Here is a 27,789-nt window from a genome sequence, read left to right on the forward strand (position 1 = left end):
TCCAATAGAGCCCCTCCTTAAAGGTTCCACTACCTCTCAACACTGCCACACTAGGGACCAAGCTTCCAGCACACAGACCCTTGGGGGACACGCTCAAACCATTTCCAAACCAGAACACTAGACACATGAATTATGGATGAGCCATTGGCTGGGCCTGTAGAAATTCAGGCATCAGAGTCTGAATTATTCAACATTATGTCCAAAGAAGAGGACTTGCAGTCTCCCACATTGAATGGAACGAAGCAGCTGCTGGTGGGTACTCCAAAGCAGGCATTTCAGTGGTTCTTGACTTTTCACTCTCTCAAAGGTGCATTATTCCTGTGACTCCCAGCCAGCACATAATAGATTCCCAGTAAATATAAAATCACTTTCTCCAAAGGGTTGTGGCCCCAGATGAGTGTGTATTGAGAACGTTGAAAGCTGTAGTTCCATGGTGCTGAGTGGTTCTCATGGAAACAGAGCTTCTCACGGTGCCTGACTCTGGCTCCCAGTGGAAGGATCATCTCATTCACAGTGGTTTCCACGCTCTAGCATCACACACGGGAGCCAGTAGGTCTGAGTGGAGCCCCAGGAATTGCATCAACAACGTCTTCATTTGTTTTGTGTTACCAAATACCTGAAGCTGGGAAATTTACAAAGAAAAGAGGTTTATCTATCTTACAGTTCTTCAGGTCAAAAAGCATGGTGCTGGCACCTGCTTGGTTTCTGGTGAGGTCCTCACGCTGTGTCAGTTCATAGCAGAAAAGAAGGAAAGTGGGTGCAGGTGGAATAGCACCCACTTGAGAGACTGAGGGGTAGCTGCCTCTTTATGGCAATCCACTCCAGGGGTAAATAACCCAGTTCTCAGAGATTTAATCCCACAAGAAAAACCCAATCTCTCTTAACAACCTCATCACCTCTTAGAGGCCCCTACCTCCCTACACCGCCACATTGGGGACCAAGTCTCAACGTGGTGGGGATGAGCCATATTCAAATCTTGCAAGTGACAGTCCCCAGAGGACCCTGAAGCCACTGGTCCAGAGACTGCACTTTGAGAAATAGCCACATGTAGAAAAGGAACCAAAAGACTTGGGATCAAAAGTTTAGAAGTACAGAAAGACTTAAGAAGTGTCCCAATATGAAAAAAAAGTCAGGATAAATTGAGCCTTCCAGATTCTTAAAACCCGAGAAAAGCCATTTTAGGAGGTAGTAAAGTCCCAGGTCCACACCAAGAGGTGAGAGTCAAAATGCCGACCAGAGCAGACCTGCTGGTCACTCAGCTCCACGGAGCCAAGTGGGGAGGGAACCAAAGCCCTCCTCAAACACAGTGTGGAGGCTCCACTTAACATCAGGTCACCACTGAGACGGATGTAGATCCAGGCAGGGGAGACTCCTGTCTCTGACCTGTGTTGTGTGGCTGACCACTGGGCCCCGGGACGGGCTGTTTCCCTCCAGCCGCTTCAGCTTCATCAAGTTGTGTCCTTGTCCTCTTGCTGCCGCGTGCTTACAACAAACTGCAGGAGAAAAATATAAAGTTTAAATTAGAAAAATGCAGAATGCAATTGAATTGGAAAAATGCAGATTACAAGACCTGTTTCCTGGCGTATCCTAGGATGCAGAGTCGTTGCTGCCGTGCAGGGAAGATCCCATTTGTGTCCCCCCCGCACCTCTCCACCGCCCCAGCACAGTTTTCTAGTTTAATAGACATTATACAGTCAGTAATGATCAGGAAATTACACATAACTAAATTTCCATTTTAGAAATACATTAGACCCTGAATATTTAAAACTATTAATCCCTGTTGATTTAGCTGTGGTCAACCATGAACCGTGACCATGCTTTAGGCCCAGAGCTAGCTCTAGGACGGATTTCTTCCTTACTCTTTCTTGACAATTTAAATGACATTTTAGGGGGTCACCTTGAAGAATTTGCCTTATAAAAGGGGACTTTTGCCTCAATTTTTTTTTTGTGCTAATAATAACATGGCAAAGGTTGAGAATGATATAGTATAGCTCTTCTTTTCCACAAACACGGATTTTGGAAAATATCCACACATAATGATGTTGATATTGGGGGGGGGGAAAGGACAGTTCTACTTCTAGTATTTAGACTATGAGTCCCCAAAATGAATTCAACCCTAAAACTGGGATGTGGATGAAGCAGATAGAAGCTGTGTCTGCCTGGTGGGCTCTGCCTGTTTCTCCTCTTCTCTCCTCTGTCCCTCTGTAAGGGACAATTGTCCCACTCCCTCATCTCTTTTTTTTTTTAATCCTTATTTTTAACTTATAAAGAGGAAATCTTTATTTCATCCGTGGTTCTGGAGGTGCCAGGACAAGATTGGGCAGCCAGGCTGATGTGGGCCTCTGTGGAGGGGACTGGCTGGCAATGGCTGGGACTCTCTCACCTCTTCGCTGGTCTCTCTCTGCCCTCGTTCATTCGTTCTTCTCTTTCTGCTTCACAGCAATAATGCCCTGTCTCTAGAGCTTTCCATCAGCAGATCTGCATTTGGTAAACTGCTCCTGTCCCATTGTTATTATTTCCCCATGCATAAACTCCCATCCTGGGCCTGTTTCTGTTTTGTTTTGTTTTTTTAATTGAACTCATATTTGCTTCTGGTTTTGCTTCATTTGTTTCATTCCTTGGCTTCTCTTTAGAATTCAGTTCCTCAAAGGACTTGTAGACACGCCCTCTCTCCTCCCCTTCCATTCTCCTCCAGCGCCCTCCTGGACCCACTGCCACCCAGAGGGACTCCCCTTTCACTCAGAGAGAGTCAGCCAGCGTCCTCTCCGTCCTCTCCGTCAGCCACCAGACTTTCTGGAGTCTGCTCCCTGGCCCTTTTCCTTGTACTTTTCCACCTTCATCTCACATTTTCTTCCCTTGCCCATTCTCTCTGGCTACGTCTTACGCTGGTCTTCCCAAGATCCCACAAACACGCCTGGCAAACTCAGCTCAGTGCATTTGGCCTTGCTATGCCCTCCAACTCCCCCCGGGGCCTGCCTGTGGCCTCCTGGCTCCTTCAGGTCTTTGCTCCTATTTCACCTTCTCCATGAAGTTTTGCCCCTCAGTTTTAACCTGTCCTGCCCTCTGCCCTCTGGCCTGGCAATCTCTCTTCTCCTTCCCTACCATATTTTTCTCCCAAACCCTGGGCATCTTCTGACCTACCACATTCTGCTTGGCTCATGATATGGCTCTTCCCCTGCTAGTGTGAGCTCCATGCGGGCAGGTTCGGGGGTCTTGGTTGTGCATTGTATTCCTGGTGCCTGGCATGGAGTAGGGACAGACCATGTCACTGATGAGAGCAGTCCTGGTGGAAGCCTCTGTCCTTGAGCCAGGTCTGTATGTCCCATCTAGAGCACTAGATGTGGGAGGGAGTTTCTTGGCTCCCTGGCTTCATTGGTGGCTGGGAGCAGACATGGAAAGAGGTTTTGGGGGGGACTCTCAAGCCCCACCTCCTTCAGCATGATCTCCCTGGCCCTCCGGCGCACTGTGAGCTTTCTTCTTTGTTGAGATTTTCTTAGTCCCCTCTGTCTTAACCCAGTACCAGGTCCTGGGTTATCTAATAATCTGTACTGTTCTCTCTCTCTCTCTCTCTGTATTGTCTCCCTCTTGCTGGAATCATTGACTCCTCTGGGGCACAGATGGGACCAGGCATGTCTTTCTGACCACTGTGCATGACACCTAGCACCCTGTGGAGCAGGCCCAAGAGCGTGTATATTAATGTGAATTAATGATTGAATGATTTGATGGTGGGGATGAGTACCAAGGGCCATTTCAATAAGGCAGAGGTGGAGGTATCATCCTGGGGACCTTTCTTCTCTGAATGGTTTCTGTCCTTGCCCCTACCTTAGGAGAGCAAGAAGAAGACAGTCCATGCAAAATACTGCAACAATTTCATCCACGCTGCCTGGAAGGATGGGAGCTTGGTCCACGTCAACATCACCAAGGAGAAGTTCAGGTGGTACAGTGACAGAGTCCACACAGTGCTGGCCCGGATCCGGAGGAGGTTGGTGTGTTCCCAGGAGGTTTGCAAGTTCAAAGCCAGCCTCAGCAACTTAGTGAGACCCTGTGTCTAAATAAAATATATAAAAGGGCTGAGGACGTGGCTCAGTGGTTAAGAGCCTCTGGCTTCAATCCCTGGTACCAAAAAAAAAAAAAAAAAAAAAAGAAAAAAAAAACATGAAGTAGCCATTAAACACTGTTAAGTCGAGATGACTTGTCCCCTGGTTCATGATGGCCTTGTTGACAGCAAGGGCACATCTGTGGATTCCGGTTCCATCCTGCCTTGGTGCCAGTGCAGGTTCTTATGAAGAGCAGAGGTGTGGCTCACAGTGGTCATGCTTCACGTTCCTGCAGGAGGCTAGGCCCTGGGTTTCGGGGGCCACAGGTATATTGCATACTGCATTTCCCTTGCCTTCGACTCTTGAATGTTCTCTTTCAAAAGCATTTCATTGTACCTGTTGCAACATTGGGCAATCTTAGAAAGCAGTTGAAACATGTATATAAAAATCAACTAAAAGTAACTTCCTGTCATCCCTCTAGGTGTGGATGGGTTCTTAAAATCTGATGGTGTTCATGCTGCAGCCCCAAGAGGGCCCCGGGAGGATGATCCCAGGGAACAGGGGACAGTGTGAGATCCCGAAGACCAAATGTACTTAGACGTGTGGGGTCTGAGATCTGAGGGAGCTGGATTGTAATCTCAGCTCTGCCACTTGCTGTGTGACCCTAGAGGAGTTAGTTAATGTCTTTGGGTATCGGGTTCCTCGTTTATCAAGTGGGGACAGTAATGCCATTCATAAATTTGTTTAATGGATTAGTTAAGATGCTAAATCTAATGAGCTTTAACCAGTACCAGCCTTCAATAGCCACTTGAACACGAGATGCCTCCCTCCTCCTGTGCTTTCTGTTAGGCACCCTTAGGCTGCAGGCACCCTCCTACGGGGCCTTTACCCCCAGAGCACAGCCTTTCCTACCCAGCAGCCTCATGTCTGCAGCTGCCTCTGCTCAGGGTTTGGAGCTGACTGCCTGCAGGGAGTAGCCTGGGCTGCAGATCTGGGAGGGACACCACCAGGCAGCCTCTGGGTCCCTTGTCCCTCTCCTCAGATGTCAAGGATTGTAGGGAAATTCTTTCTTCTTCTACTTTCTGGAAGATATTGTGAAGACTGGGTACCGTCTTCCTTGTACATGTTTGGCAGAATTTGCTCCTGAAGCCATCTGAGCTGGGAGTTTTCTTCTCTGTGAGAAGGTTTTAAACGAGGCATTCGATTTCTTTAAATGCACATGGACCTGATGTTGACAACTGAGGTCACTTTATTTTACTTTATTTATTTATTTTATTTCTAATATGCCTGGCTGAGGTTATCCATTTTATTAATCTTTTCAAAGAACCAGCTTTTTGTTTTCACTGATTTTATGTGTATCTATACACACACACACACATATATGTACACACATATACGCACATACATATACACATAAAATATATAAAATTATATGTAATATAAAATATGACATGTATTATGATAACATATATTATGTAGTATTATATCATGTATAATATATTTTATAATATATTATGTATAATATGCCATTAAATTCTACTCTTTATTATTTCCTTTTTTTCTCCTTGAGTTTGTTTCTTAAAATAGATTCTTAGATCACTGATTTAAGATCTTTATTTCTTTATTATTTACAGAACAAATTTGTGATTTTATGAATCTCCCTCTGGATACTTCTCTAGTTGCTGCACATGGATTTTGATATGTTGTATTTCATTTTCTTTTCTTTCTTTTTTTTTTTTTTGTAGTGGGATTGAATCCAGGGCTCTTAACCACTGAGCCACATCCCCAGCCCTTTTTATTTTTATTTTATTTATTTTTGAGACAGGGTCTTGCTAAGTTGCTGAGACTGGCTTTGAACTTGTGATCCTCCTGCCTCAGCCTCCCGAGCTGCTGGGATGTATTTCATTTTCAGTCTCTTCAGAATGTTTGCTAATTTCTCCTGTCATTACTTCTTTGGCCAATGGGGGTATTTATAAATGTGTTGTTTGCTTTCCAAACCTTTGTGGATTTTCCTCATTTTTTTTGTTGTTATTGAATTCCATATTAATTTCACTGTAGACAGAGAAATACTATATGATTTCGACTCTTATACATTTATTGAGACCTGTTTGGGTGAGCTGGAATATAAAAAAAAAAAAAAAAAAAAAGGTTTTGCTTCTGTTGGGTGGAGTATGCTGTAAACATCACCGAATTGGAGTCGGGCAGCCGTGTTGTTCAAGGGCTTCCATATTGTACTGATCTTCTCTTTGTTCTTTAAATTATTGAGAAAACAGGGTTGAAATCTCCAACTTTAATTTTGAATTCACCCACTCCTTTCATCTCTGTCCATACTTTTTCCTATCTTGAAGTTCTGTTAGTGGGTCTAGCATCTTGAGGATTGTTAAATTCTTTTGGATTGAACCCGGGGTCACTTAACCACTGAGCCACATCCCCGGTCCTTTTTTATATTTTATGTAGAGACAGGGTCTGGCTGAGCTGCTTAGGGCCTCACTGAGTTGCTGAGTCTGACTGTGAACTTGTGATCCTCCTATCTCAGCCTCCTGAGCTGCTGGGATTATAGGCATGTACCACCTCACTTACTTCAGCTTGCTTTTGATTATTGTCTACATAGTTTATCTTCTTCCTATTCCTTTACCTTTAACTGTCTGTCTTATGTTTACCTGGGTTTCTTGTAGACAGAATATGTATGAATATCGTTTTTAATTAAGTCTGGAAAGTTTTTCCTTTGAACTGGAGTGTTGTGATCATTTACATTTAATATGATTAGTGATTTGGTTGGATTTAAATCAGGCGTCTTGCTATTTGTTTTCTGTTTGTCCCTTCTCTTCTTCCTCTTCCTCCTCCTCCTCTTCTTCTTTTTTTCCCTTTCTTTTGTTTATTTTTTTTATGGTTCCATTTTTATCTCCACTATTGTCTTACTAACCCTATCTCTTTGTTTTGATACATATAAATAGTTGGCATTTACAACACAATATGCATTCTTAATTTAATCACAGTCTGTCTTCAGATAACATCACACCACTTCATGTATAAGAATCTTACAACTTTCACTTTTCCATCTTCTTTAATTCTTTTTTTCTTCCTGGTGCTGGGGATTGAACCCAGGGCCTCATACTTGCCAGGCAAGAGCTCTACCCCTGAGCTACGTTCTCAGCCCCTTCTATACTTCACTTCTGCACGTGCTATAAACCCCACAATGCTTTACAAATGGCCCACTGTCTTCTAACCAGATTAACTATCCGAATACACATATTTTATATTTATCCACATACTTGGATATTTCTGTTGCTCTGTTTTCCTTCCTTTGGATCCAGAATCCGCTTGGTGTCATTTTATTTTTTCCTGAAGGAATTCCATTAGCACATTTCCTGGAGTGTGAGTAATGAATCTTCTGCTAGTGGTGAGTTGTCTCAGCTGTTTAAGTCTGAAAAACTCTCAGATTTACCTTTACATTTTGAAAGACATTTTTGCTAAGTATAGACTTCTAGCTTTAAAATTTTATCTTTTGACACTTTAAAGATCCCCCTCTTTTGTCTCCTGGCTTGGCTCGCATGATTTATGATTAGAAGGCTCTTGCTATTCTCGGGTCTCTTCCTCTCCATGTAAAGTGTATTTTTCTGTCGCCGGCTGCTTGCGTGATTTTTCTCTTTGTCACTGGATTTCATCAATTTTGTTATGATGTACTCTGGTGTGGTTTTCTTCATGTCCCTTCTGTTTGGGTTATTTGATCCTCTTGGATCTGTAGGTATATCATTTCAATCGAAATCAGAAGCATTTTGACCATATTTCTTGTTTTTAATTGCTTTTATTTTTTAAATACATGAGAGTGGAATGCATCACAATTCTTATTACACATATAGAACACAATTTGTATATAAAACATATTCACACCAATTCATGTTTTCATACATGTACTTTGTATAATGATGTCCATCACATTCCATCATCATTGCTAACCCCCTGCCCCTCCCTTCCCCTCCCACCCCTCTGCCCTATCTAGCGTTCATCTATTCCTCCCATGCTCTCCATCCCTACCCCACTATGGGTCAGTCACCTTATATCAGAGAAAACATTCAGCATTTGATTTTGGGGGTATTGGCTAACTTCATTTAGCATTATCTTCTTCTACTGCATCCATTTACCTGCAAATGCCATGATTTTATTCTCTTTTATTGCTGAGTAATAGTCCATTGTGTACATATGCCACATTTTTTAATATTTATTTTTTAGTTGTAATTGGACAAACACCTTTATTTCACTTGTTTATTTTTGCATGTGGTGCTGAGGATTGAACCCAGGGTCTCAAACATGTGAGATGAGTGCTCTACCGCTGAGCCACAATCCCGGCCCCTATGCCACATTTTTTAATCCATTCATCTATTGAAGGGCATTTAGGTTGGTTCCACAGTTTACTATTGTGAATTGTGCTGCTATAAACATTGATGTGGCTGTGTCCCTGTAGTATGCTGTTTTTAACTCCTTTGGGTAGAGACTGGGGAGTGGGATAGCTGAGTCAAATGGTGGTTCCATTCCAAGTTTTCCAAGGCATCTCCATACTTCTTTCCATATTGGCTGCACCAATTTGCAGTCTCACCAACAATGTATGAGTGTGATTTTCCCCCCATATCCTCACCAACACTTATTGTTGTTTGTCTTCATAATAGCTGTCATTCTGACTGGAGTGAGATAGTATCTTAGAGTAGTTTTGATTTGCATTTCTCTAATTGCCAGAGATGATGAACATTTTTTCATATATTTGTTGATTGAATATCCTCTTCTGAGCAATATCTGTTCATGTCCTTGGCCCATTTATTGATTGATTGATTTCTTTTTTGGGGGTTTAGCTTTTTGAGTTCTTTGTATACCCTAGATATTAGTGCTCTGTCTGATGTGTGAGGGGTAAAAATTTGCTCCCAAGATGTAGGCTCTCTGTTCACCTCACAGATTGTTTCTTTAGCTGAGAAGAAACATTTTAGTTTGAGTCCAAGCCATTTATTGATTTTTGGTTTTAATTTTTGCACTATAGGAGTCTTATTAAGGAAGTCTTATTAAGTCTTATATAGGAAGTCTTATGATGGAGATTAGGGCCTACTTTTTCTTCTATTAGATGCAGGGTCTCTGGTTTAATGCCTAGGTCCTTGATCCACTTTGAGTTGAGTTTTGTGCATGGTGAGAGATAGGGGTTTAATTTCATTTTGTTGCATATGGATTTCCAGTTTTCCCAGCACCATTTGTTGAAGAGGCTATCTTTTCTCCAATGTATGTTTTTGGCACTTTGTCTAGTATAAAATAATTGCAATTTTGTGGGTTAGTCTCTGTGTCCTCTATTCTGTACCATTGGTCTACCAGTCTGTTTTGGTGCCAACACCATGCTGTTTTTGTTACTATTGCTCTGTAGTATGGTTTAAGGTCTGGTATAGCGATGCCACCTGCTACACTCTTGCTGCTAAAGGATTGCTTTAGCTATTCTGAGTCTCTGATTTTTCCAGATGAATTTCATGATTGCTTTTTCTATTTCTATGAGGAATGCCATTAGTATTTTGATTGGAATTGCATTAAATCTGTATAGTGCTTTTGGTAATGTGGTTATTTTAATAATATTAATTCTGCCTATCCAAGAGCAAGGTAGATCTTTCCATTTTCTAAGGTTTTCTTTGATTTCTTTCTTTAGGATTCTGTAGTTTTCATTGTATAGACCTTTCACCTCTTTCATTAAATTGATTCCTAAGTATTTTATTTTATTTTTTGATTCTAAAATGGGGTAGTTTTCCTCATTTCCCCCTCAGAGGATTTGTCACTGATATTCAGAAATGCCTTTGATTTATGTGTATTGATTTTATAACCTGCTACTTTGGTGAATTAATTTACTAGTTCTAGAAGTTTTCTGGTGGAGCTCTTTGGGTCTTCTGGGTATAAAATCATATTGTCAGCAAATAGTGCTAATTTAAGTTCTTCTTTTCCTATATATCCCTTTAATTTCTTTTGTCTAATTGCTCTGGCTAGTGTTTCAAGGACTATGTTAAATAGAAGTGATGAAAGAGGGCATCCTTGTCTTGTTCCAGTTTTTAGAGGGAATGCCTTCAATTTTTCTCCATTTAGAATGATGTTGGCCTGGGGCTTAGCATAGATGGCCTTTATGATGTTGAGATATGTTCCTGTTATCCCTAGTTTTTCTAGTGTTTTGAACATGAAGGGGAGCTGTATTTTGTCAAATGCTTTTTCTGCATCTATTGAGATGATCGTATGATTCTCATCTTTGAGTCTATTGATGTAATGAATTACGTTTGTTGATTTCCTTATGTTGAACCAACCTTGCATACCTGGGATGAATCCCACTTGATCATGGTACACAATCTTTTTGATATGTTTTTGTATTCAATTTGCCAGAATTTTATTGAGAATTTTTGAATCTATGTTCATTAGAGATATTGGTCTAAGTTTTCTTTCTTTGATGTGTCTTTGCCTGGTTTTGGGATCAGGGTGATATTGGCCTCATAGAATGAGTTTGGAAGTGCTGCCTCTTTTTTAATTTCCTGAAATAAATTGAAGTGCATTGGTACTAGTTCTTCTTTAAAGGTCTTGTAGAGCTCGGCTGTGTAACCATCTGTTCTTGGGCTTTTCTTGGTTGGTAGGCTTCTGATGGCGTCTTCTATTTCATCACTTGATATTGGTCTGCTTAAATTGTGTATATCTTCCTGATTCAATCTGGGAAAGTTGTATGACTTAAGAAATTCATCAATGCCTTCAATATCTTCTATTTTATTGGAGTATAAGTTTTCAAAATAATTTCTAATTATCCTCTGTATTTCTGTAGTGTCTGTTGTGATATTACCTTTTTCATCACGTATGCTGGTAATTTGAGTTCTCTCTCTCCCTCTCTTCATTAGCATAGCTAACAGTCTGTCAGTTTTACTTAATTTTTCAAAGAACCAACTTTTTGTTTTGCCAATTTTTTCAATTGTTTGTTTTGTTTTGATTTCATTGATTTCAGCTCTTATTTTAATTATTTCTTGCCTTCTACTGCTTTTGCTGTTGATTTGTTCTTCTTTTTCTAGGGCTTTGAGATGTAAAGTAAGGTCATTTATTTGTTGACTTTTTTTTCTTTTAAGGAATGAACTCCATGCAATGAACTTTCCTCTTAGAACTGCTTTCATAATGTCCCAGAGATTTCAATATGTTGTGTCTATGTTCTCATTTACCTCTAAGAATTTTTTAATCTCCTCTTTGATGTCTTCTGCAACCTATTGTTCATTCAGTAGCATATTTTCTAGTTGCCAGGTGTTGGAGTAACTTTTAGTTTTTATTTTGTCATTGATTTCCAATTTCATTCCATTATGATCTGATAAAATATAAGGTAGTATCTCTACTTTTTGTATTTGCTAAGAGTTGTTTTGTGGCATAGAATACGGTCTATTTTAGAGATGGATCCACGTGCTGCTAAGAAGAAAGTGTATTTGCTTGATGCAGGTGGAAACATTCTATATATGTCAGTTAAGTCTAAGTTATTGATCTTATTATTGAGTTCTATAGTTTCTTTATTCAACTTTTGTTTCGAAGATCTATCCAGTGGTGAGAGAGGTGTGTTAAAGTAACCCATGATTATTGTGTTGTGATCAATTTGACTCTTGAACTTGAAAAGAATTTGTTTGATGAACATAGCTGCACCATTGTTTGGGGCATATATACTTATGATTGTCATGTCTTGTTGGTGTATGGTTCCCTTGAGCAGTATGTAATGTCCATCTTTATCTCTTTGGATTGACTTTGGCTTGAAGTCTACTTTATTTTATATGAGAATGGAAACCCCTGCTTACTTCCACAGTCCATGTGAGTGGTATGATTTGTCCCAACCTTTCACCTGCAGTCTGTGTATGTCTTTTCTTATCAGATGAGTCTCCTGGAGGCAGCATATTGTTGGGTCTTTTTTAATCCAATCTGCTAGCCTATGTCTTTTGATTGGTGAGTTTAAGCCATTCAGGGTTACTATTGAGACATGGTTTGTATTCCCAGCCATAATTGTTTATTATTGTTATTTAACTTGACTTGGTTGACTTGGTTATTTTCTCCTTTGATTAGTTTTTCATTTAGTATACTACCTCCCTCTGCTGATTTTCATTGTTGTTTTTTGTTTCCTCTTCATGGAATATTTTTCTAAGAATCTTTTATAGTGTTGGTTTTCTAGCTATAAATTCTTTTAACTTTTGTTTATCATGGAAGGTTTTTATTTCATCTTCAAACCTAAAGCTTAATTTTGATGGATACAAGATTCTTGGTTGGCACCTATTTTCTTACAGAGCTTGATATATGTTACGTTGTTCCAGAATCTTCTAGCTTTTAGGATCTGTGTTGAAAAATCAGCCATTATCCTAATTGGTTTTCCCCTATATGTAATCTGATTTCTTTCTCTTGTGGCTTTTAAAATTCTCTCCTTATTCTGTGTGTTGGGCATTTTCATTATAATGTGCCTTGGTGAAGATCAGTTGTAATTTTGTACATTCGGCATCCTGTAGGCTTCTTGAATTTGGATTTCTAATTCATTCTTCATGTTTGGAAAATTTTCTTATATTATATCATTGAATAGATTGTTCATTCCTTTTGTTTGGAACTCTATGCCTTCCTCTATCCCAATAACTCTTAAATTTGTCTTTTTATGCTATCCATATTTCTTGAATGTTCTGCTCATGGTTTCTTACCATTATCACTGTGTGGTCTATGTTCTTTTCAAGATTATATATTTTGTCTTCATTGTCTGATGTCCTATCTTCCAAGTGGTCTACTCTGTTGGTGATGCTTTCATTTGAGCTTTTAATTTGGTTTATTGTTTCTTTCATTTCAAGGATTTCTGGTTGTTTTTTTGTTTGTTTGTTTGTTTGTTTGTTTTTTAGAATCTCTATCTCCCTGTTGAGGTGATCTTTTGCTTCCTGGATTTATTTATATAGCTCCTTGTCAAAATGATCTTTCACTGTCTGTATTTGCTCTCTTACATCTTCCTTGAGTTCACAGAACATTTTAACCATGTACATCCTGAACTCCTTCTCGGTCATTTCTCCTGCTGTGGCTGCCAATGATTCTAATGATGTGGTGTCTTGATTTGTTCGGGGCACTTTCTTCCCTTGTCTTTTCATGTTGATCATGTGTCTTCCTTTTCAGTTCTGTGGGTCTGGGTTGTTATTGTTTTTACCCTATAGGTTTGTAGGCTCTTGTAGGGTTCCAAGACCTCTCCTTTGTGGAGAAGGACAATGTTAACAGATCCCAATATCAACAATATACCACCTATGAATAGTTTGTTGTTATTAAGACATTTACAGTTTAGTCTCAAAGTACAGAAATGTTGGATTCAATTATTATCTAAAATATAATCAGTATTTTTGTAAAAATGTTTACAGTTTGTGATGGTGGACAATAAACTGGGGGTAGGGCATAGGACGATATGTTGAGAGGTAGGATGTGAGGATATAGAATTAATATATATTAGGAAGTGTGAGGGAGAAATCTAATGAAGAGGGTTTGTAGCAAGAGAATAGACAGGAAGTAATTTAGGGTAGACGAGTACATGGGAAGACAGTAGAGTACATAAAACAAATACACATATGTATTTATAAAAATACAGATGTTAAAACAGTAAAATTTGGAGGGGGAAAGAAAAATGAAAGAATAAAAAGGAAAAGAAAAAAAAGGGCCTATACAACACCTCTATATTACATTATTCAGATGACTCAGTCCTCAAAGTCTTATTTCATGCAAAGTTCTTGGTTTCACATATGTTGGGGATGTGAGGGCCGAAGGATAGAGGGGTAGAAGAGAACAAACAAACAAAAAACTTGAAGGAAGACGCCAGGGCTGTAGCTCGCTTTAGAAATCTGTATCTTTCCTTCTTCTCTTCTCATCCAGTAGAGGGGTCATCTGTTGTAAGCCGGTGTCTCTGCCCCCCGGATGGTGGAGGTAACCAGGGTGGGAAGACTGGTCCTGGCGCAGGGTGCCTGGATGCTGGGAGTGGCACTCACCAGTCCCTGCAGAAAGACTGCACCTCACGGGTCTCTTTTTGGGACCACTCGCTCCTATGATGTGAGCGCCCTGCACTATCTCCCTTTCTTGTCTGGAGATTTCCCAGTTCCTGGTCTCTCCCTCTCTCCTAGCAGTCAGTTCCCAATTGAGAACACTCTCACCCCGGGGCTCCCATGGGTGGCTCCCTGGTCACACTGCACCTGTGTTGGGCACCTACTATGTTGGGTTTCCGCTGCTGGGGAGGGGGGGAGGTTGGAAACCTGGTACCTGGCCACTGAAGATCTGATCTGGGAGCGGCCCCCACCTAATATAGAGAGAATGTTGAGTCAAGATGGTGGCGATCTGCTTTCAGCACCCCGGTGTCTGGTGGGGTGGGAGGAGCCTGGTGAGGTGGGAGGAGCCTGGTGAGGTGGGAGGAGCCTGGTGAGGTTGGGGGGAGCCTGGTGAGGTGGGGAGAGCCTGTTGAGGTGGGGGGAGCCGGGTGATGGTGTTGTGCTGTGGGTAGGTAGCAGCTGAGTGACTTGCGTGGGAGTGGAGCCACGTCTTGGCGACCTGCAGATGTGTTCATGGGTGATTCTGCTAAGGTGCTTGCTGAGCCTTGCGTGGGCTGGAACTTCAGGCTTTGGGTCCTGCTCCAACGCTGAGGCCCTGAACCTTGCGTGGGGTCACAGAACTGGTGATTTCTGTGGAGAGCAGCTGGACAGGGGTCCTCTAACGGTCTCGGAGATGGAGTATTCCCACTAGGTGAGATCTGTGCGGGGCAGCCCAGGGCGCCAGGCAGCTCACTCCCTTCCCACTGCCATGTTTTCTCTAAGCTCTTGACCATATTTTCTTCAAATATTTTTTTTCTCCTTATCCGGTCCTTCATAGACTCTTATGTTATATATTGGCCTCAGAGGCCCTAATTACATATATCTTAGGTGGCTAGATATTGTTCTATGGGCCGCTTATTCTCTGTGAAAGTGTTAAAATCTTTTTTTCTTGGTTGCATTTCAAATTATTCCTATGGCTATTTCTTTGAAAAAAATCTTTCCCTGATCTTTTCTTCTCCGACTTTTAATGTATTGTTAATATTTTGCTGCATATTTTTCATTTCAGATATTGTGTCCCTCTGGAAATTCCACTTGGATCTTTTTTATGTCTTCCATTTCTCTATTTCTGTTCCTGCTTCTCCTTCTTGAACACATGAATTACATCTCTAATGGTGTGTAGCCAATTCCATTGGGTATGTTCTTTTGGGGTCTGTTTCTATTGATCACTTTTTCTTCTATCATGAATCATATATTCCTTTTCTTTGTTCTGTTAATTTTTTATTGGATGCCAGAAATTTTGAATTATACCTTGTTGGGAGCTGGATTTCATGAGTTTGTTATTGTTGGTTTGTTTTGTTTTGTTTCTTGGTACCAGGGATTGAACCCTGGGATGCTTAACCACTGAGCCACATCCCAGCCCTTTTTATTTTTTATTTTGAGACAGTCTCCCTCAATTGCTTAGGGCCTTGCTAATTTGCTGAGGCTGGTTTTGATCCTCCTGCCTCAACCTCCCGAGTCAGAGATTACAGGCAAGTGCCACAGTGCCTGGCCACTGTAATTTTTGTCTGTTCTGTGATGTGGTTCAGTTACTTGGAATCAGCAAGACCCCGAGTTTTGTTAGCATAGGTCCAGAGTGGCATTTATTCCAGGGCTCATTTGGTCCTATGACAAGCTAATGCCCTTTGAGGGCTCCCCTTGATTCTCCCTGCATTAAGGAGGTATAAACTGCCCTTCTTCTGGTTGGAAGGTGCTTTCTCCCTAACCTGTGTGAGCTCTGAGGAGTTGGGCCACTTCCTCCTTCCCAGTGATTGGCTCCCTGGCTTCAGTAGTTCCTTCCCCAGCACTGAGCCAAAATCTGGAGGGCACTTTTCTGCAGATCTCTGGAGCACGTTTCTCTCTGTCTCTCCCCATGACCTCAACGCTCTCCCTCTTTCTAACTTTCTGTGCAGTGACGGCCTCTTCAATATTTCTCCCTACAGATTCTGGTTGTTAAGTCTTGCTGAACTCTGAACTGTTTCAGGTCTTTTCCCTCCTTCTCTAATCCTGACCCTCCAGGTTTTCCTGCAGCCTTGAACTTCAGCAACATCCCATGAGGGGCTACAATAGCAGTCCCACTCACACAGCCACCTGGGGCTTGGTTGTTACGGGGCCCTGAGCTGCCTGATACTGTCCATAAGCTCCTTAGAAACATCAGGCATATTCTGCTCTACCATCTTGATGATAGTTAGCAGGATTAGAAGAACAAATGGTCTGAATTCATAGCTGAGGGTCCCAATGTATCAGGGACTAGTAGTAATTTCCTCTTGGCTTTAGCTCCCACATTGGGTTTGGTTTTCTTCCTACTGATTTCTTAGTTCTGTTTTACTTGGATGGGAGGGTCAGTAGAGGGGGTTGGAAAGGCAGCTGACCCAAATGGAGGATTTTCTACAGAAAAACTTCAAAGTATCCATTCACTAAAGATTGGGTGTAGACAATGTATCCCACAGCTCTGGTCACTGAAGAGCATCATTCCATTGTAAGGAAGATGACCTCGTGGCCTGCAGGCTCTGACCATTCTTTTTGAAACTTTTTCCTGCCTAGGATTAAATGGCTAGAGGATCGGAGCCAAATCTTATTTGGAAAGGTGCGTGAGGATTGCGTCTACGTCCTCATCGATACGTCTCACTCCATGAAGAGCAAACTGGACTTGGTGAAGGACAAGATCATTCAGCTTATACAGGTCAGAGGGCATGGTCAGGTCTGTGCATTCAGGGCCTGTGTGTTGCAAATGCATCTGCACCAACCACCATCCAGTGGCCACCAGCAGAGGACAGGGAGGTTTTACACCCCATGAGGATGCCAGTTCAGAAAAGGCTCCCCTTTGCCCATTAGAGAATCCTCAGTTCCCCTTTGAAGCAGACCTGTCCTCTATTGGGTCCTTTCAGCCTCCTGTGGGTTATTGAAGGGGAGATCCTATAGCCACTGCTTCAGGCTTTCTCTATCCTGAATCTGTGATACACCGAAAGTTCTAGAAAGCTCTGTTGTTTCCAAGATATTTATTATCTAGCCTTTTAATTTTAATTTCCAGCATTTATTATGAATGAGTGTGTCCCAGGGTAGATTCATGGGAGGATACATGAGGCTGATGAATAGAAGCTCCCACTTCTGACTCTGCCTGCGCTGGCCGCAGGTTGTCTGACCTGAAACAGGTCCTGACTTCAATTTCCATGTCTATGAGTGTGCATGATCATGCTCACAGGGTCTGTTGTATTAGCTACAGAAATAACTGTGGGGAGTGTTTGAAAATAAATAAATAAATAATAAATATAATTATTATATTTATACTATTATAATTATTATAATAATTATTATATTTATTTATTATATTTATAATAATAATAATAAATAAATAAATTCAGCTTTTGATCTGACCAAGCTGTGTGGGAGAATGATGGACAGATAGAAGGCAAGTCAATAATCTGTAACTGAAAAATGTTTTTTTCCAAAAGATGGTGATCAAAATGATGAAATCATTTCAGGTTTATTTTTTTTAAGAACATTATATTCAGTGTGCACATTTAGCATACCATTAATATAAGTATTAAAGTCAATATTTAATGCCACATTATATGTATAAACGTATACATATTTGTGACATCTATAATAAACATTCATACCTTCTTATATACATTTGGAAGGGTCTTGGCATTCAAACTATGTATAGATTTTACTTAAATGCCTTTTGTACCAGAAAAGATTTTTTCTATTGAACATCATTTTTAAGCTTCTAGAACTGAAAATAGATATTCTAGTGATTAAATATATTAGGCTAAGAGCTGCCCTGAGCTTTTCTTACATTTGAGTGGTTTTATGGTTAAGTAATAATTGTCTCTTACAGGAACAGCTGAAATACAAAAGTAAATTCAATTTTGTGACTTTTGATGGTCAGGCAGTTGCTTGGCGGGAAAAACTTGCTGAAATCAATGAAGATAATTTGAAAGCAGCTCAGTCCTGGATTAGAGACATTCAGGTAAAATAGAGATGAAATCTTGGTGAACAAGCCTGAGGTTTTTCAAATGTGTACTGAATTTATTCACAGGATAGGAATTCTTCTTCTTCTTCTTTTTTTTTTTTCCCCTTGGTACTGGAGATTGAACCCAGGGGCACTTAACCACTAAGTCACATCCTTAGTCCTTTTTATATTTTATTTTGAGACAATTGCTTAGGGCCTAAATCGCTGAGGCTGACCTCGAACTTGTAATCCTCCTTCCTCAGCTTCCTGAGCTGTGGGGATTACAGCATGTTGACCCCTGCCAGGCTGGATAGAAATTCTTGAGAAACATTTTGAGCTAAAGGATGGCAGTACTTTCACATGGACATTCATTTTGTTTATAAAGGTCACATTAATTTCAACAGCTAATATCTTAAGGTTTAGATAAGTCTCTATTCACAGGATAGCCGTCCCCCAGTATTCAATGGGGATTGATTCCAGGACCCCACGCACCCACCCACCACACACACACACACACACACACACACAAGGATACCAAAATTCCATGGATGCTCAAGTCCTTACAAAAAATGGCATCATATTTGCATAGGATCTGTGCATAGCCACCAGCCTACTTTAAATCACCTCTGGATGATGATGCCTAATACACTGCAAATGCTATTAAATAGTTATTATATTAGGGAATAGCAACGAGAAAATAGTCTTCTATGTACAGTACGGACTCGGTTTTTTCCCCCCATTTTCCATCTGTGGTTGGTTGAATCCTTGGAGACTCGTAGATACCAAGGGCTGGCTGAGCTGTTTCCTGATGGGTCCTTGGCTCAGGTCTCAGACACTTAAGGAAAACAACTGTCAAAATATAACCTTTTTTTGTTCTCAGTTGTTCATTTCTGTCTCATGTGACACTTCATTATCATTTCGAAGGATCTATGGCAGATCTTCACCGTGAACTTTGTTCAGGAGAAATGAACTTGTGGAGATGGGCAGTACAGTCTGGGTGTGCAGGGCTGAGAGCTAGAGGAGGAGGAGGCCAGCAGGACACAGGGTGAGGGCGACATTGTCTCTGCAGATCCACGTTTCCTTTGCAGACCTTGAGAGCTGCTGTCTTGGTGTTTACCATTCAGGAGGAATTTCCTTTCCCTACATCCCTCAACTAGAACTTTTTTGATTTTAAAAGTTCTACAGAACCACATGGCATGCCAGATACTTAAAAGACACTAAAATTGAAACCGAGTTGTTAAAAAGTTAAATATCACAAACATCTTTAAAGTTGGCTAGAGTCCCAGCTTTGACAGGAGGGCCACAAATGGACAGCAGCAGACCTCCCTAAATCTCCCTAAATTTCTCTAAATCTGATGCCAAGATGCATCAGGGTTCCCTTGGGATTTGAATTTTTAAATGGGAAAAGGAGGAGGAAGAGGAGGAGGGGAAAATATGCTCTAGTGTTTTAAAAGAAATGATAATACTGATAAGTTTTTTTTTTTTGTACCAGGGATTGAACCCAGGGGCACTTAGCCACTGAGCCACATCCCAAGTCCTTTTAATTTTTTTATTATTTAGAGACAGAATCTCACTGAGTTGCTTCGCGCCTAACTAAGTTGCTGAGGCTGTCTTTGAACTTGCAATCCTTCTGCCTCAGCCTCCTGAACCTGTAAGATTTTGACCTGACTGGCCACCTTATCCTGGGAAAGAGTCTGAGGCTCATGCCCAACTTGTTTAATTTCCAGAATGAATCAAGGAAGCTACTTATGATGACATATGTTCTCTCTTACAAACTATAGGAAATATCTTGTTCATTCAGAGCCCATTATTTTTAAGGGTTGTGATAACAAAAGATTATGTATGTAATCTCAGTGGATAAATAATGAATAAACTCAACCATCTATTTAGATTTTAGCCCTTTGGCCAAAACTATAATTATAATTGTTTTGGGAAAGCATAGTTCTGCTATCTTTAAAAATCTGCATTGCTGCTCCTTGCCTGGTTACTGAGTGTTCAAAATTCATTTTTAAGATGACCAATGCAAAAGAAAATGTGGTATGTATACATAATAAAATATGACACGGCCCTAAAAATATTATTTGCAACAACATTATGCAAAGAAAACATTACATTAAGAGAAACAATCTAGTACAGGAACACAAATACTGCATGATCTCACTCATAGATGACGTTGAAAAATGTTGAACTCATAGACACAATAGGTGGTTATCAGGGTCTGGGTGTGGGGGACAAGGAAGAGGGAAAGGTTAGTGAGGTGCATAAAGTTTCAGTTAGACAGGAAGAATAAGTCCTAGAGATCTATGCCACAGCGTGGTAACTATAGTTAATAAGAACTGGATTTGAAAACTGCTTAGGGAGTAGACTTTGAATGTTCTCATCATTAAGAAAAACACACAAGTTAATGAATACGTCAATCAGTTTGATCTAATCATTTCTCAGTGCATACACATATCAAAGCATCATGTCACAGACCATTAGTATATTTAATTATTACCAATAAAAAATAAATGAAAACAACAGTAATAGAGATGACCAAATTCTCCTGTTATTCTTTGGCTAGTTTGTCTAGTAATCGATTATGTACACCCAGGACACCACTCCTGGTGTCCTGTACCTGCTTTGTGCTGGTCTTATGGAGCAGTGGACCCAGCCATTCTGAAGTCCATAGAGGGGAAGCCTGGGTCAGCACCTGCTGGGTAGCTGAGGGTGAGGCCTGGTGAGAGGAAATTGGAAGAGCAGGTGCAAAACAAGCACCTTGACCATCTCCCTAGGGTCCTGTCCGTCTGGCTTCCTCCCAGCTCTCCAGCATCTTTTCAACATGGCCCACCAATGGCTTGTCAACCAAGGACTAATGAAACTGGACTCGAAGGGAGAAGTTGTTCTAGTGACCCTCTGAGCTCTATTTCTGTGGCCCAAATCCTGCACAAAGGTTTAGTTTTGTTTTAGATTTTAAATTTTAAATGATTTTTACAGGATTTGCCAAAAACCAGTATAGTATTCCAGGAGCCTTTCTCCTAACTTTCCCTAACGTGAACACCTGACGTGGCCGTGGTTACTTACCAAAACTAAGAAATTCACATTGACACTGTCAAGGAAAGCGCAGGCTTCAGAGTCCTATGAATGTCCCTTCTGTGTGCCAGGATCTCATATTACATTCAGTTGCAATGTCTCCTGTCTTCTTCAGTTGGTGGCAGTTCTTCTGTCTTTCCTTGTCTTCCATAATCTTGAAACTTTTGAAGAATTCTTATGAGATATTTTGTAGAATGTCCTGCAGTTTGGTTGGTCTGATGCTTTCTCACATGAGATTAGGGTTATGGATTTTGAAGAAGAATCTCACCAAGCCATCTGCCTTTCCCAGCATGGTACCCAGGCACATAGGATGTCAAAATGCCTTATCATCAGAGATGTTGACATTGACCATTTCACTAAGGTGGTATTAGCCAGGTTTCTCCCCTGAAAAATTAATATTTTCCCCCTTTTTAACTAATGAATGTCTTGGTGGAGATACTTTGAGGCTGTGCAAAGATCCTTTGTTCCTTAAACTTTTGCCCACTAATCTTTGCATTCTGTGGTGATTCTTCTCTACAGCAAGTATAATTGAGCTAGTGGTGATTTTCTATTTCCTTCATTCCTTTTACATTTATTTTTTGGAAGCTTCTATAAAGAAGAGGTTCCATTTTCCTCCTTTTATTTGTTCACTCATATATTTGCTTTATTATGGGCTCCTGGGGATTTATTTTATTCTTGAAGTTATAACCTAATACTGTTATTTTTTTTATTTTGTTACTGAAGTTATTTCTACCTTGGCCATTGAGAATTCTTTCAGGCTGCCTCCTGTGTCTTTTAAACATGAATACAAAGGCCGGGCATAGTGGCGTGTGCCTATAATCTCAGTAACTCGGGGGCTGAGGCAGGAGGATGATGAGTTTGAGGTCAGCCTCAGCAACTTAATTAGGCCTTAACCAATTCAGTGAGACTCTGTCTTAAAATAAAAAAATAAAAAGGGCTGGGGATGTAGCTCAGTGATAAAGCACCCCTGGGGTCAATTCCTGGTCCCCAAAATAAATAAATAAGAATCCATCTTTTTTTATGTTAGCATTTGCTGACTTTCTGGTATGAAAATGTGTTTCTTTTTTTTTTTTTTAATTTTTTTTTTAAAGAGAGAGTGAGAAAGGGAGAGAGAGAGAGAGAGAGAATTTTAATACTTATTTATTTTTTTTAGTTATCGGCGGACACAACATCTTTGTTTGTATGTGGTGCTGAGGATCGAACCTGGGCCGCACGCATGCCAGGCGAGCGCGCTACCGCTTGAGCCACATCCCCAGCCCGAAAATGTGTTTCATAATCAAATTTTTTAAAAAAATATTTATTTTTTAGTTGTAATTGGACACAATATCTTTATTTTATTTATTTATTTTTATGCTGTGCTGAGGTTAAACCCAGGGCCTTGCACATGCCAGGTGAGCGCTCTACTGCTGAGCCAAAAACCCAGCCCTTTCATGATCATCTTAAGTTTTCCCAGCCCCAGTCCTAAAATCTACCAGTTCTTCAAGGAATTCTCATTCTTTATTAGAAATGATATTTAGAAACCAAGATCATGATACTTGATGTGCTTGTTACTACTGGATTGTTTCATTACTTTCAGACCTTCTCAGTGGAAAGAAATGACTGGGGGTGGGGGTGGGGATATATATCAATGAAACCATTTGTTGATTTTAAGGGCATGAAATTATTTATAATATTTCCTATCCTTCCTCTCATATATAAATCCAGGATCTACAAACATTTGGATTTCTGTATCTATTTATCTGTATCTACATTAAACACACTGTGAGTTCACATTGATACCTCTGGCTCCAGTTTGGAGCCACAGGTTAATTGGTAATGGACCTACTTGCCTATTTGTGACTTCTATGGACCAATCCCCAGGGAGGCCAGAGACAGATCTACCTGGGGGAGTGTTTTTTATTTCATCGAATGAGGTGTTTCTTCTTTTGTCAACATCCCACTGTCTTTATTACTGTATCTTTACACTAAGTCTTGAAATCACCTGTCACAAATCCTATTTCTTCTCTTCAAAAATTTTTAGCTATTCTAGTTCCTTGGACCTGCCAATTTTGGAATCATTTGTCGAAATCTACAAAAAACAAATGTGCTAAGATTTTGATTGGGATAGCATTAAGCCCATAGGCCAGATTCAGGAGAGCTGACATTTTAACCTGTCTCTCCCTCTCCATTTATTTAGGTCTTTTTGTTACTATCAAAAATGGTACTTTTAATTTTTAAATTTTGTTTTATTACAATTTATATTTGATGACATTGTATCTTTCGGCCTTACTAAACTCACTTGTTCTAAGAGATTTGTGATAGATTACTTAGGTTTTTCAATGATATTATCTATGATTAGAAATGATTTTCTGTATAGCTTTTATCTCTTTTACTGCATCAATGCAATGGCTAGGACTTTCATATTGAATAAGAGTGATCCAAGAGGACATCCTAATCTTACAGGGAAAGGTTTCTATCTTTCACCGTTAAGTACTTTGCTAGCTATGGCAGATTTTGTTGTAGGTGGTGGGTTTTTTGTTTTTGGTTCTTTTTTTTTCAGTTATGATTTTTTTGGATTAATGAGGTTCCCCTCTATTCTTGGTTTGCTGAAAAATATTACCATAAATGAATGCTGAATTTTGTCAGATGTGTTTTCTACATCTATTAGGCTGATCTATATAGTTCACAAATATGGTGAATTACATTGGTTAAATTGTATTTGAATGTCAAATTGACCTTACACTCTTGAGATAATTACCACTTGTTCATGAGGTTTTATACATTTCATATATTCTGCATTAGATTTGTCAAAATATCTTGTTGAGGATTTTTGTGTCTGTTTATGAGGAAGTCTGTAGATTTTTTTTTTCTCAGAAATAATGGTCTAGTTTGATTTCAGAGAATATAGACTTCGTAATATGGGTAGAGAGGTGTTCACTTTTCTTTTTCTCCTGAATCTGACCTATGTAGAATTGGTGTTATTTTTTTCTCTTTAACTGTTTGGTAGAAATTACCAATGAAACCATTTGGGCCTTGATTTCTTTTTGTTGGAAGGTTTTAAAGTGTGAGTTCACCTTCCTTAATAAATATGGGACTATCAAGATTATCTGAATATTTTTGAGTTAGTTTTGGTCATTTGCTTCTAGAAAGAAGTGATCCATTTGTTTGAATTTGTTGATTTTAAGGGAATGAAATTATTTATAATCTTTTCTATTATTCCTCTCATTTTTGTGGGATTTACATTGATGTCCCTTTGTTCACCTGTCATATTGGTTAATTTTGCCTACTTATTCTCCTTTTCAGTTTTATTTATTTTCATTGATTTCTTTGTTTATTTTTTGTTTCCTTCCTCCTGCTTGCTTTGAGTTAATTTTACTCTTTGTTTTGGGGGTTCTTGAGTGAAGAGCACAAATTGTTATTTTGAGATATTTCCTTTTTTCCAAAGTAAGCTTTTAGTGTCATCAACTTTGTTAACTGCATCCCATAAATTTAAATGTTTTACTTAATTTTCATTCAACTCTTATTTAATTTTAATTTTATCTGTAATTTCTTTTCTTGAACAATGAATTATTTAAAGCATGTTCTTTCATTTCCAAGTGTTTGAAGATTTTCATGTTGTCTTTCTGTTATTAACTTGTGTTTCAATTCCATGACGGTTGAGGACATGCTCAGTAGGACCTCAGTTCTTTTAAAATTGTTAATCGTTGTTCTGTGACTCAAGATTTGTTTATGTAAATGTTTGATATTTTTTGAAAAGATTACTATTCTACTATTGGGTGGAGAGTTCTATAAATGTTAGTTAGATCTGGTTTGTGGATCGTGTCATTTAGTTCTTCTACACTGTTGCAGAGTGTTTAGTTGTTCTGTCAACTATGGATATTGAAGAACCTAACCATAATTCTTGATTTATCCAGTTTTCTTTTCATTTCCATCAGATTTTGCTTCATGTATTTTGGAGCTCCATTGTTTGATGCATACATATTTAGGATTCTTGGTGTATTGAGCCCTTTATCTTTATGTAATGTCCCTTTTTGTCCTTAATAATTTTCTTTGCCTTCTTTAAAGTGTATTTTGTATGCTATTAAGGTAGTTATTCCTGCTTTTTAAAAATAAATCTTCACACAATGTGTCTTTTCCTTCCTTTTGCTTTCAACCTGTCTATGTTGTTTTGCTTGAAGTGAGTTTCTTGTTGACAGCATACGGTTGCACTCTTCAATGTCTGTCGTGTAATTGGTACATTCACAGCATTTGCATATCATTGTTGATATTTAAAGCTTAATTCTCCCATTTAGTTATTGTTTTATGTGTGTTTCCTGCTTCTCATTTCTTTTTAATTTGACTTCCTATGAGTTATTCGACCATTTTTTAATATTCTATTTTGACTTATTTATATTATTTTTAGGACTTTGCATCATTAATGATTGTTCTAGGGATTTTCCTTATAATGATTGTTCTGAGTAGTTTGTAACAGCCTAATTTTGATGTTTTACTGATTTAAGTGCACAAACCTTCCTTCCATTTAGGTCCCCTTACTCTCACTATTTAAAAAATGTAATTAAAGTCTTTCCTTCATAAATATTACATACCATATTAGAGGGTGCTAAACTTTTGCTTCAGTCATGAAACATGATTTTAAAAACTCATGAAGTTAAGAATTGTCTATTAGGTTTACTTCTTTTTTTCTTCAAATATTTATTTTTTTAGTTTTAGGTGGACACAATATCTTTATTTTATTTCTACATGCTGCTGAGGATCAAACCCAGTGCCTTATGCATGCTAGGCAAGCACTCTACCACTGAGCCACAACCCTAGCCCCTAGGTTTACTTCTATGTCTACCCATTCCATTGTTCTTCTTTCTTTTTCTGAAAGTCTAATCTCTCTTCTTTAAATGTTTTCTTTCTACTTGAAGATCTTCCATTAGCCATTCTTTAAGGACAGGTCTTCCAGAAATAGATTCTCATAGTTATCAACCCGGGAAGATATTTACACCAGCTATATAATGATTTATGGTTAGCACTTCATTTATTTCAGTCCTTGAAACACAATGTGTTTCAAATAAGAAGTGACTGTCATTTGAATTGATATTCTTTTATAGATGCTACAGGTACTATTTTCCTTTGGCTGTTTTTAGAGTTTTCTCCTTTTTAGTTTTTAGAAATTTAAATACAACATGTACTGGTGTGGGTTTCTTTGTTTCTTTCTTTCTTTCTTTCTTTTCTCTTTGGAGTTTTTCTTAACTTCTTGAATTGTGTTTTTTGTATCTTTCACCAAATTTTGTGATTTTTTTAAGTCATTACTTCTTAAATGATTTTCAAATTTTTCATTCTTTCAATTCTTTTTTTGAAACTCTCACAGTAGAAAGATTATGTCTTCTTTATTATCCCACAGATCTCCAAGGCTCTTCTGCCTCATCAGTAGATAGTTTTCTCATTCAAAAGCAGTATCTCTGGTTCTTGGTATGATGAGTGATTTTTTAAAAAACTGGACAATTTGATAATTATGTCAGGAAACTAATCCCACTTAAATCTTCTCATTTAGCAGGCATTTGCTGTTTAGATTTAGCATGTTCATTCTGGTTTCAATCTGCAAGTTTCATTCCAGTGACAATTTGGTTTTCAGAGCCATCTTGTGCTCTGAGATCCCATTTGCTGCTGTCTGCAGGGGTGTCAGGCACTGGGCTGCCTGCTGTTTCTGGGTGACCTCCAGGGGTGCAGGGGCAGAAGTTGCTGTCTGAGTCTTCTTATGACAGGGGTAAAGATGCAGGGAAAGCAAGTCCCTCACCTGGCATGTGCTCTCTGGAGTTATCTTTTTTTTTTTTTTTTTTTTTTAATTTTTTTAGTTGTAATTGGTACAATATATTTATTTATTTATTTATTTTTATGTGGTTCTGAGGATTGAACCCAGTTCCTCACCATGCAAGGCAAGTGCTCTACCACTGGGCTACAGTTCCAGCCCCTCTAGGAGTTATCTTATGATTGCCACCACCACTGTCACTATTCTGGCCTCAGAGGAGCTTTGCAAATAAAATTACTTGCCAAATCCTGAGCAAAATAGGTGTCTGGAACACCCATCATCTCTTCCACCTAGCTTACTGATCTTTTTAAAAAAAATATTTATTTATTAGTGTAGTTGGACACAATAGCTTTATTTATTTATTTATTTATTTTTATGTGGTGCTAAGGGTGGAACCCAGAGCCTCGCACGAGCTAGGTGAGCACTCTGCCACTGAGCCCCAGCCCTACCCACTACTGATCATCTTCCCTGCCATCTCCACCCTGAGAAGCCTTTAGCTGCCCATTCAGTTAGAGCAAGATATGTCCTGTGCTGGGCGTGGGCCGTGACAGCTTTCGCCCAGTATTTGCTGGTGGTTTTCTAGGCCTCCTGCACTGCCTGCCAACCCTCCTCAAGATAGAAAGTTTGGTCTGGCTTCGTAAGTTACATCCCCTACCTAGCAAAATGCCTGGCAGGTGGGACTTCAGTGCTTACTGAATATCCACAGAGAGGAAGTAAAATCAGATGAAGGTGACCGAGGTGAGAGCAACTGGGTGGGTCAGGACTCAGAGTGCCCCATTGGTGTCTGATCTGTGGCCTGTGGTGAGGCTTGGGAGACATCTTGGGCAGAGGTTTGGATGCGTGTTTGGCCATCAGTTTCAGTTCTCTTCCTATCCCGAT

At 39.6% G+C, this 27,789-nt stretch overlaps 1 protein-coding gene across 4 annotated transcripts in view; it reads left to right on the forward strand.

Moving 5' to 3' along the window:
• The window catches only part of Vwa3b (von Willebrand factor A domain containing 3B), a 188,234-nt gene that overhangs the window by 75,874 nt on the left and 84,571 nt on the right, over positions 1 to 27,789 (forward strand). For all 4 annotated transcript variants that reach the window (XM_076832898.1, XM_076832894.1, XM_076832895.1 and 1 more), the window contains 3 exons: positions 3,828 to 3,982; positions 16,655 to 16,793; positions 17,952 to 18,083. In XM_076832898.1, coding sequence (XP_076689013.1) covers positions 3,828 to 3,982; positions 16,655 to 16,793; positions 17,952 to 18,083 — 426 coding nt within the window. The remainder of the gene's footprint in view (positions 1 to 3,827; positions 3,983 to 16,654; positions 16,794 to 17,951; positions 18,084 to 27,789) is intronic.

The sequence above is a fragment of the Callospermophilus lateralis genome, chromosome 14, assembly GCF_048772815.1.
Source record: "Callospermophilus lateralis isolate mCalLat2 chromosome 14, mCalLat2.hap1, whole genome shotgun sequence".
Taxonomy (NCBI): domain Eukaryota; kingdom Metazoa; phylum Chordata; class Mammalia; order Rodentia; family Sciuridae; genus Callospermophilus; species Callospermophilus lateralis.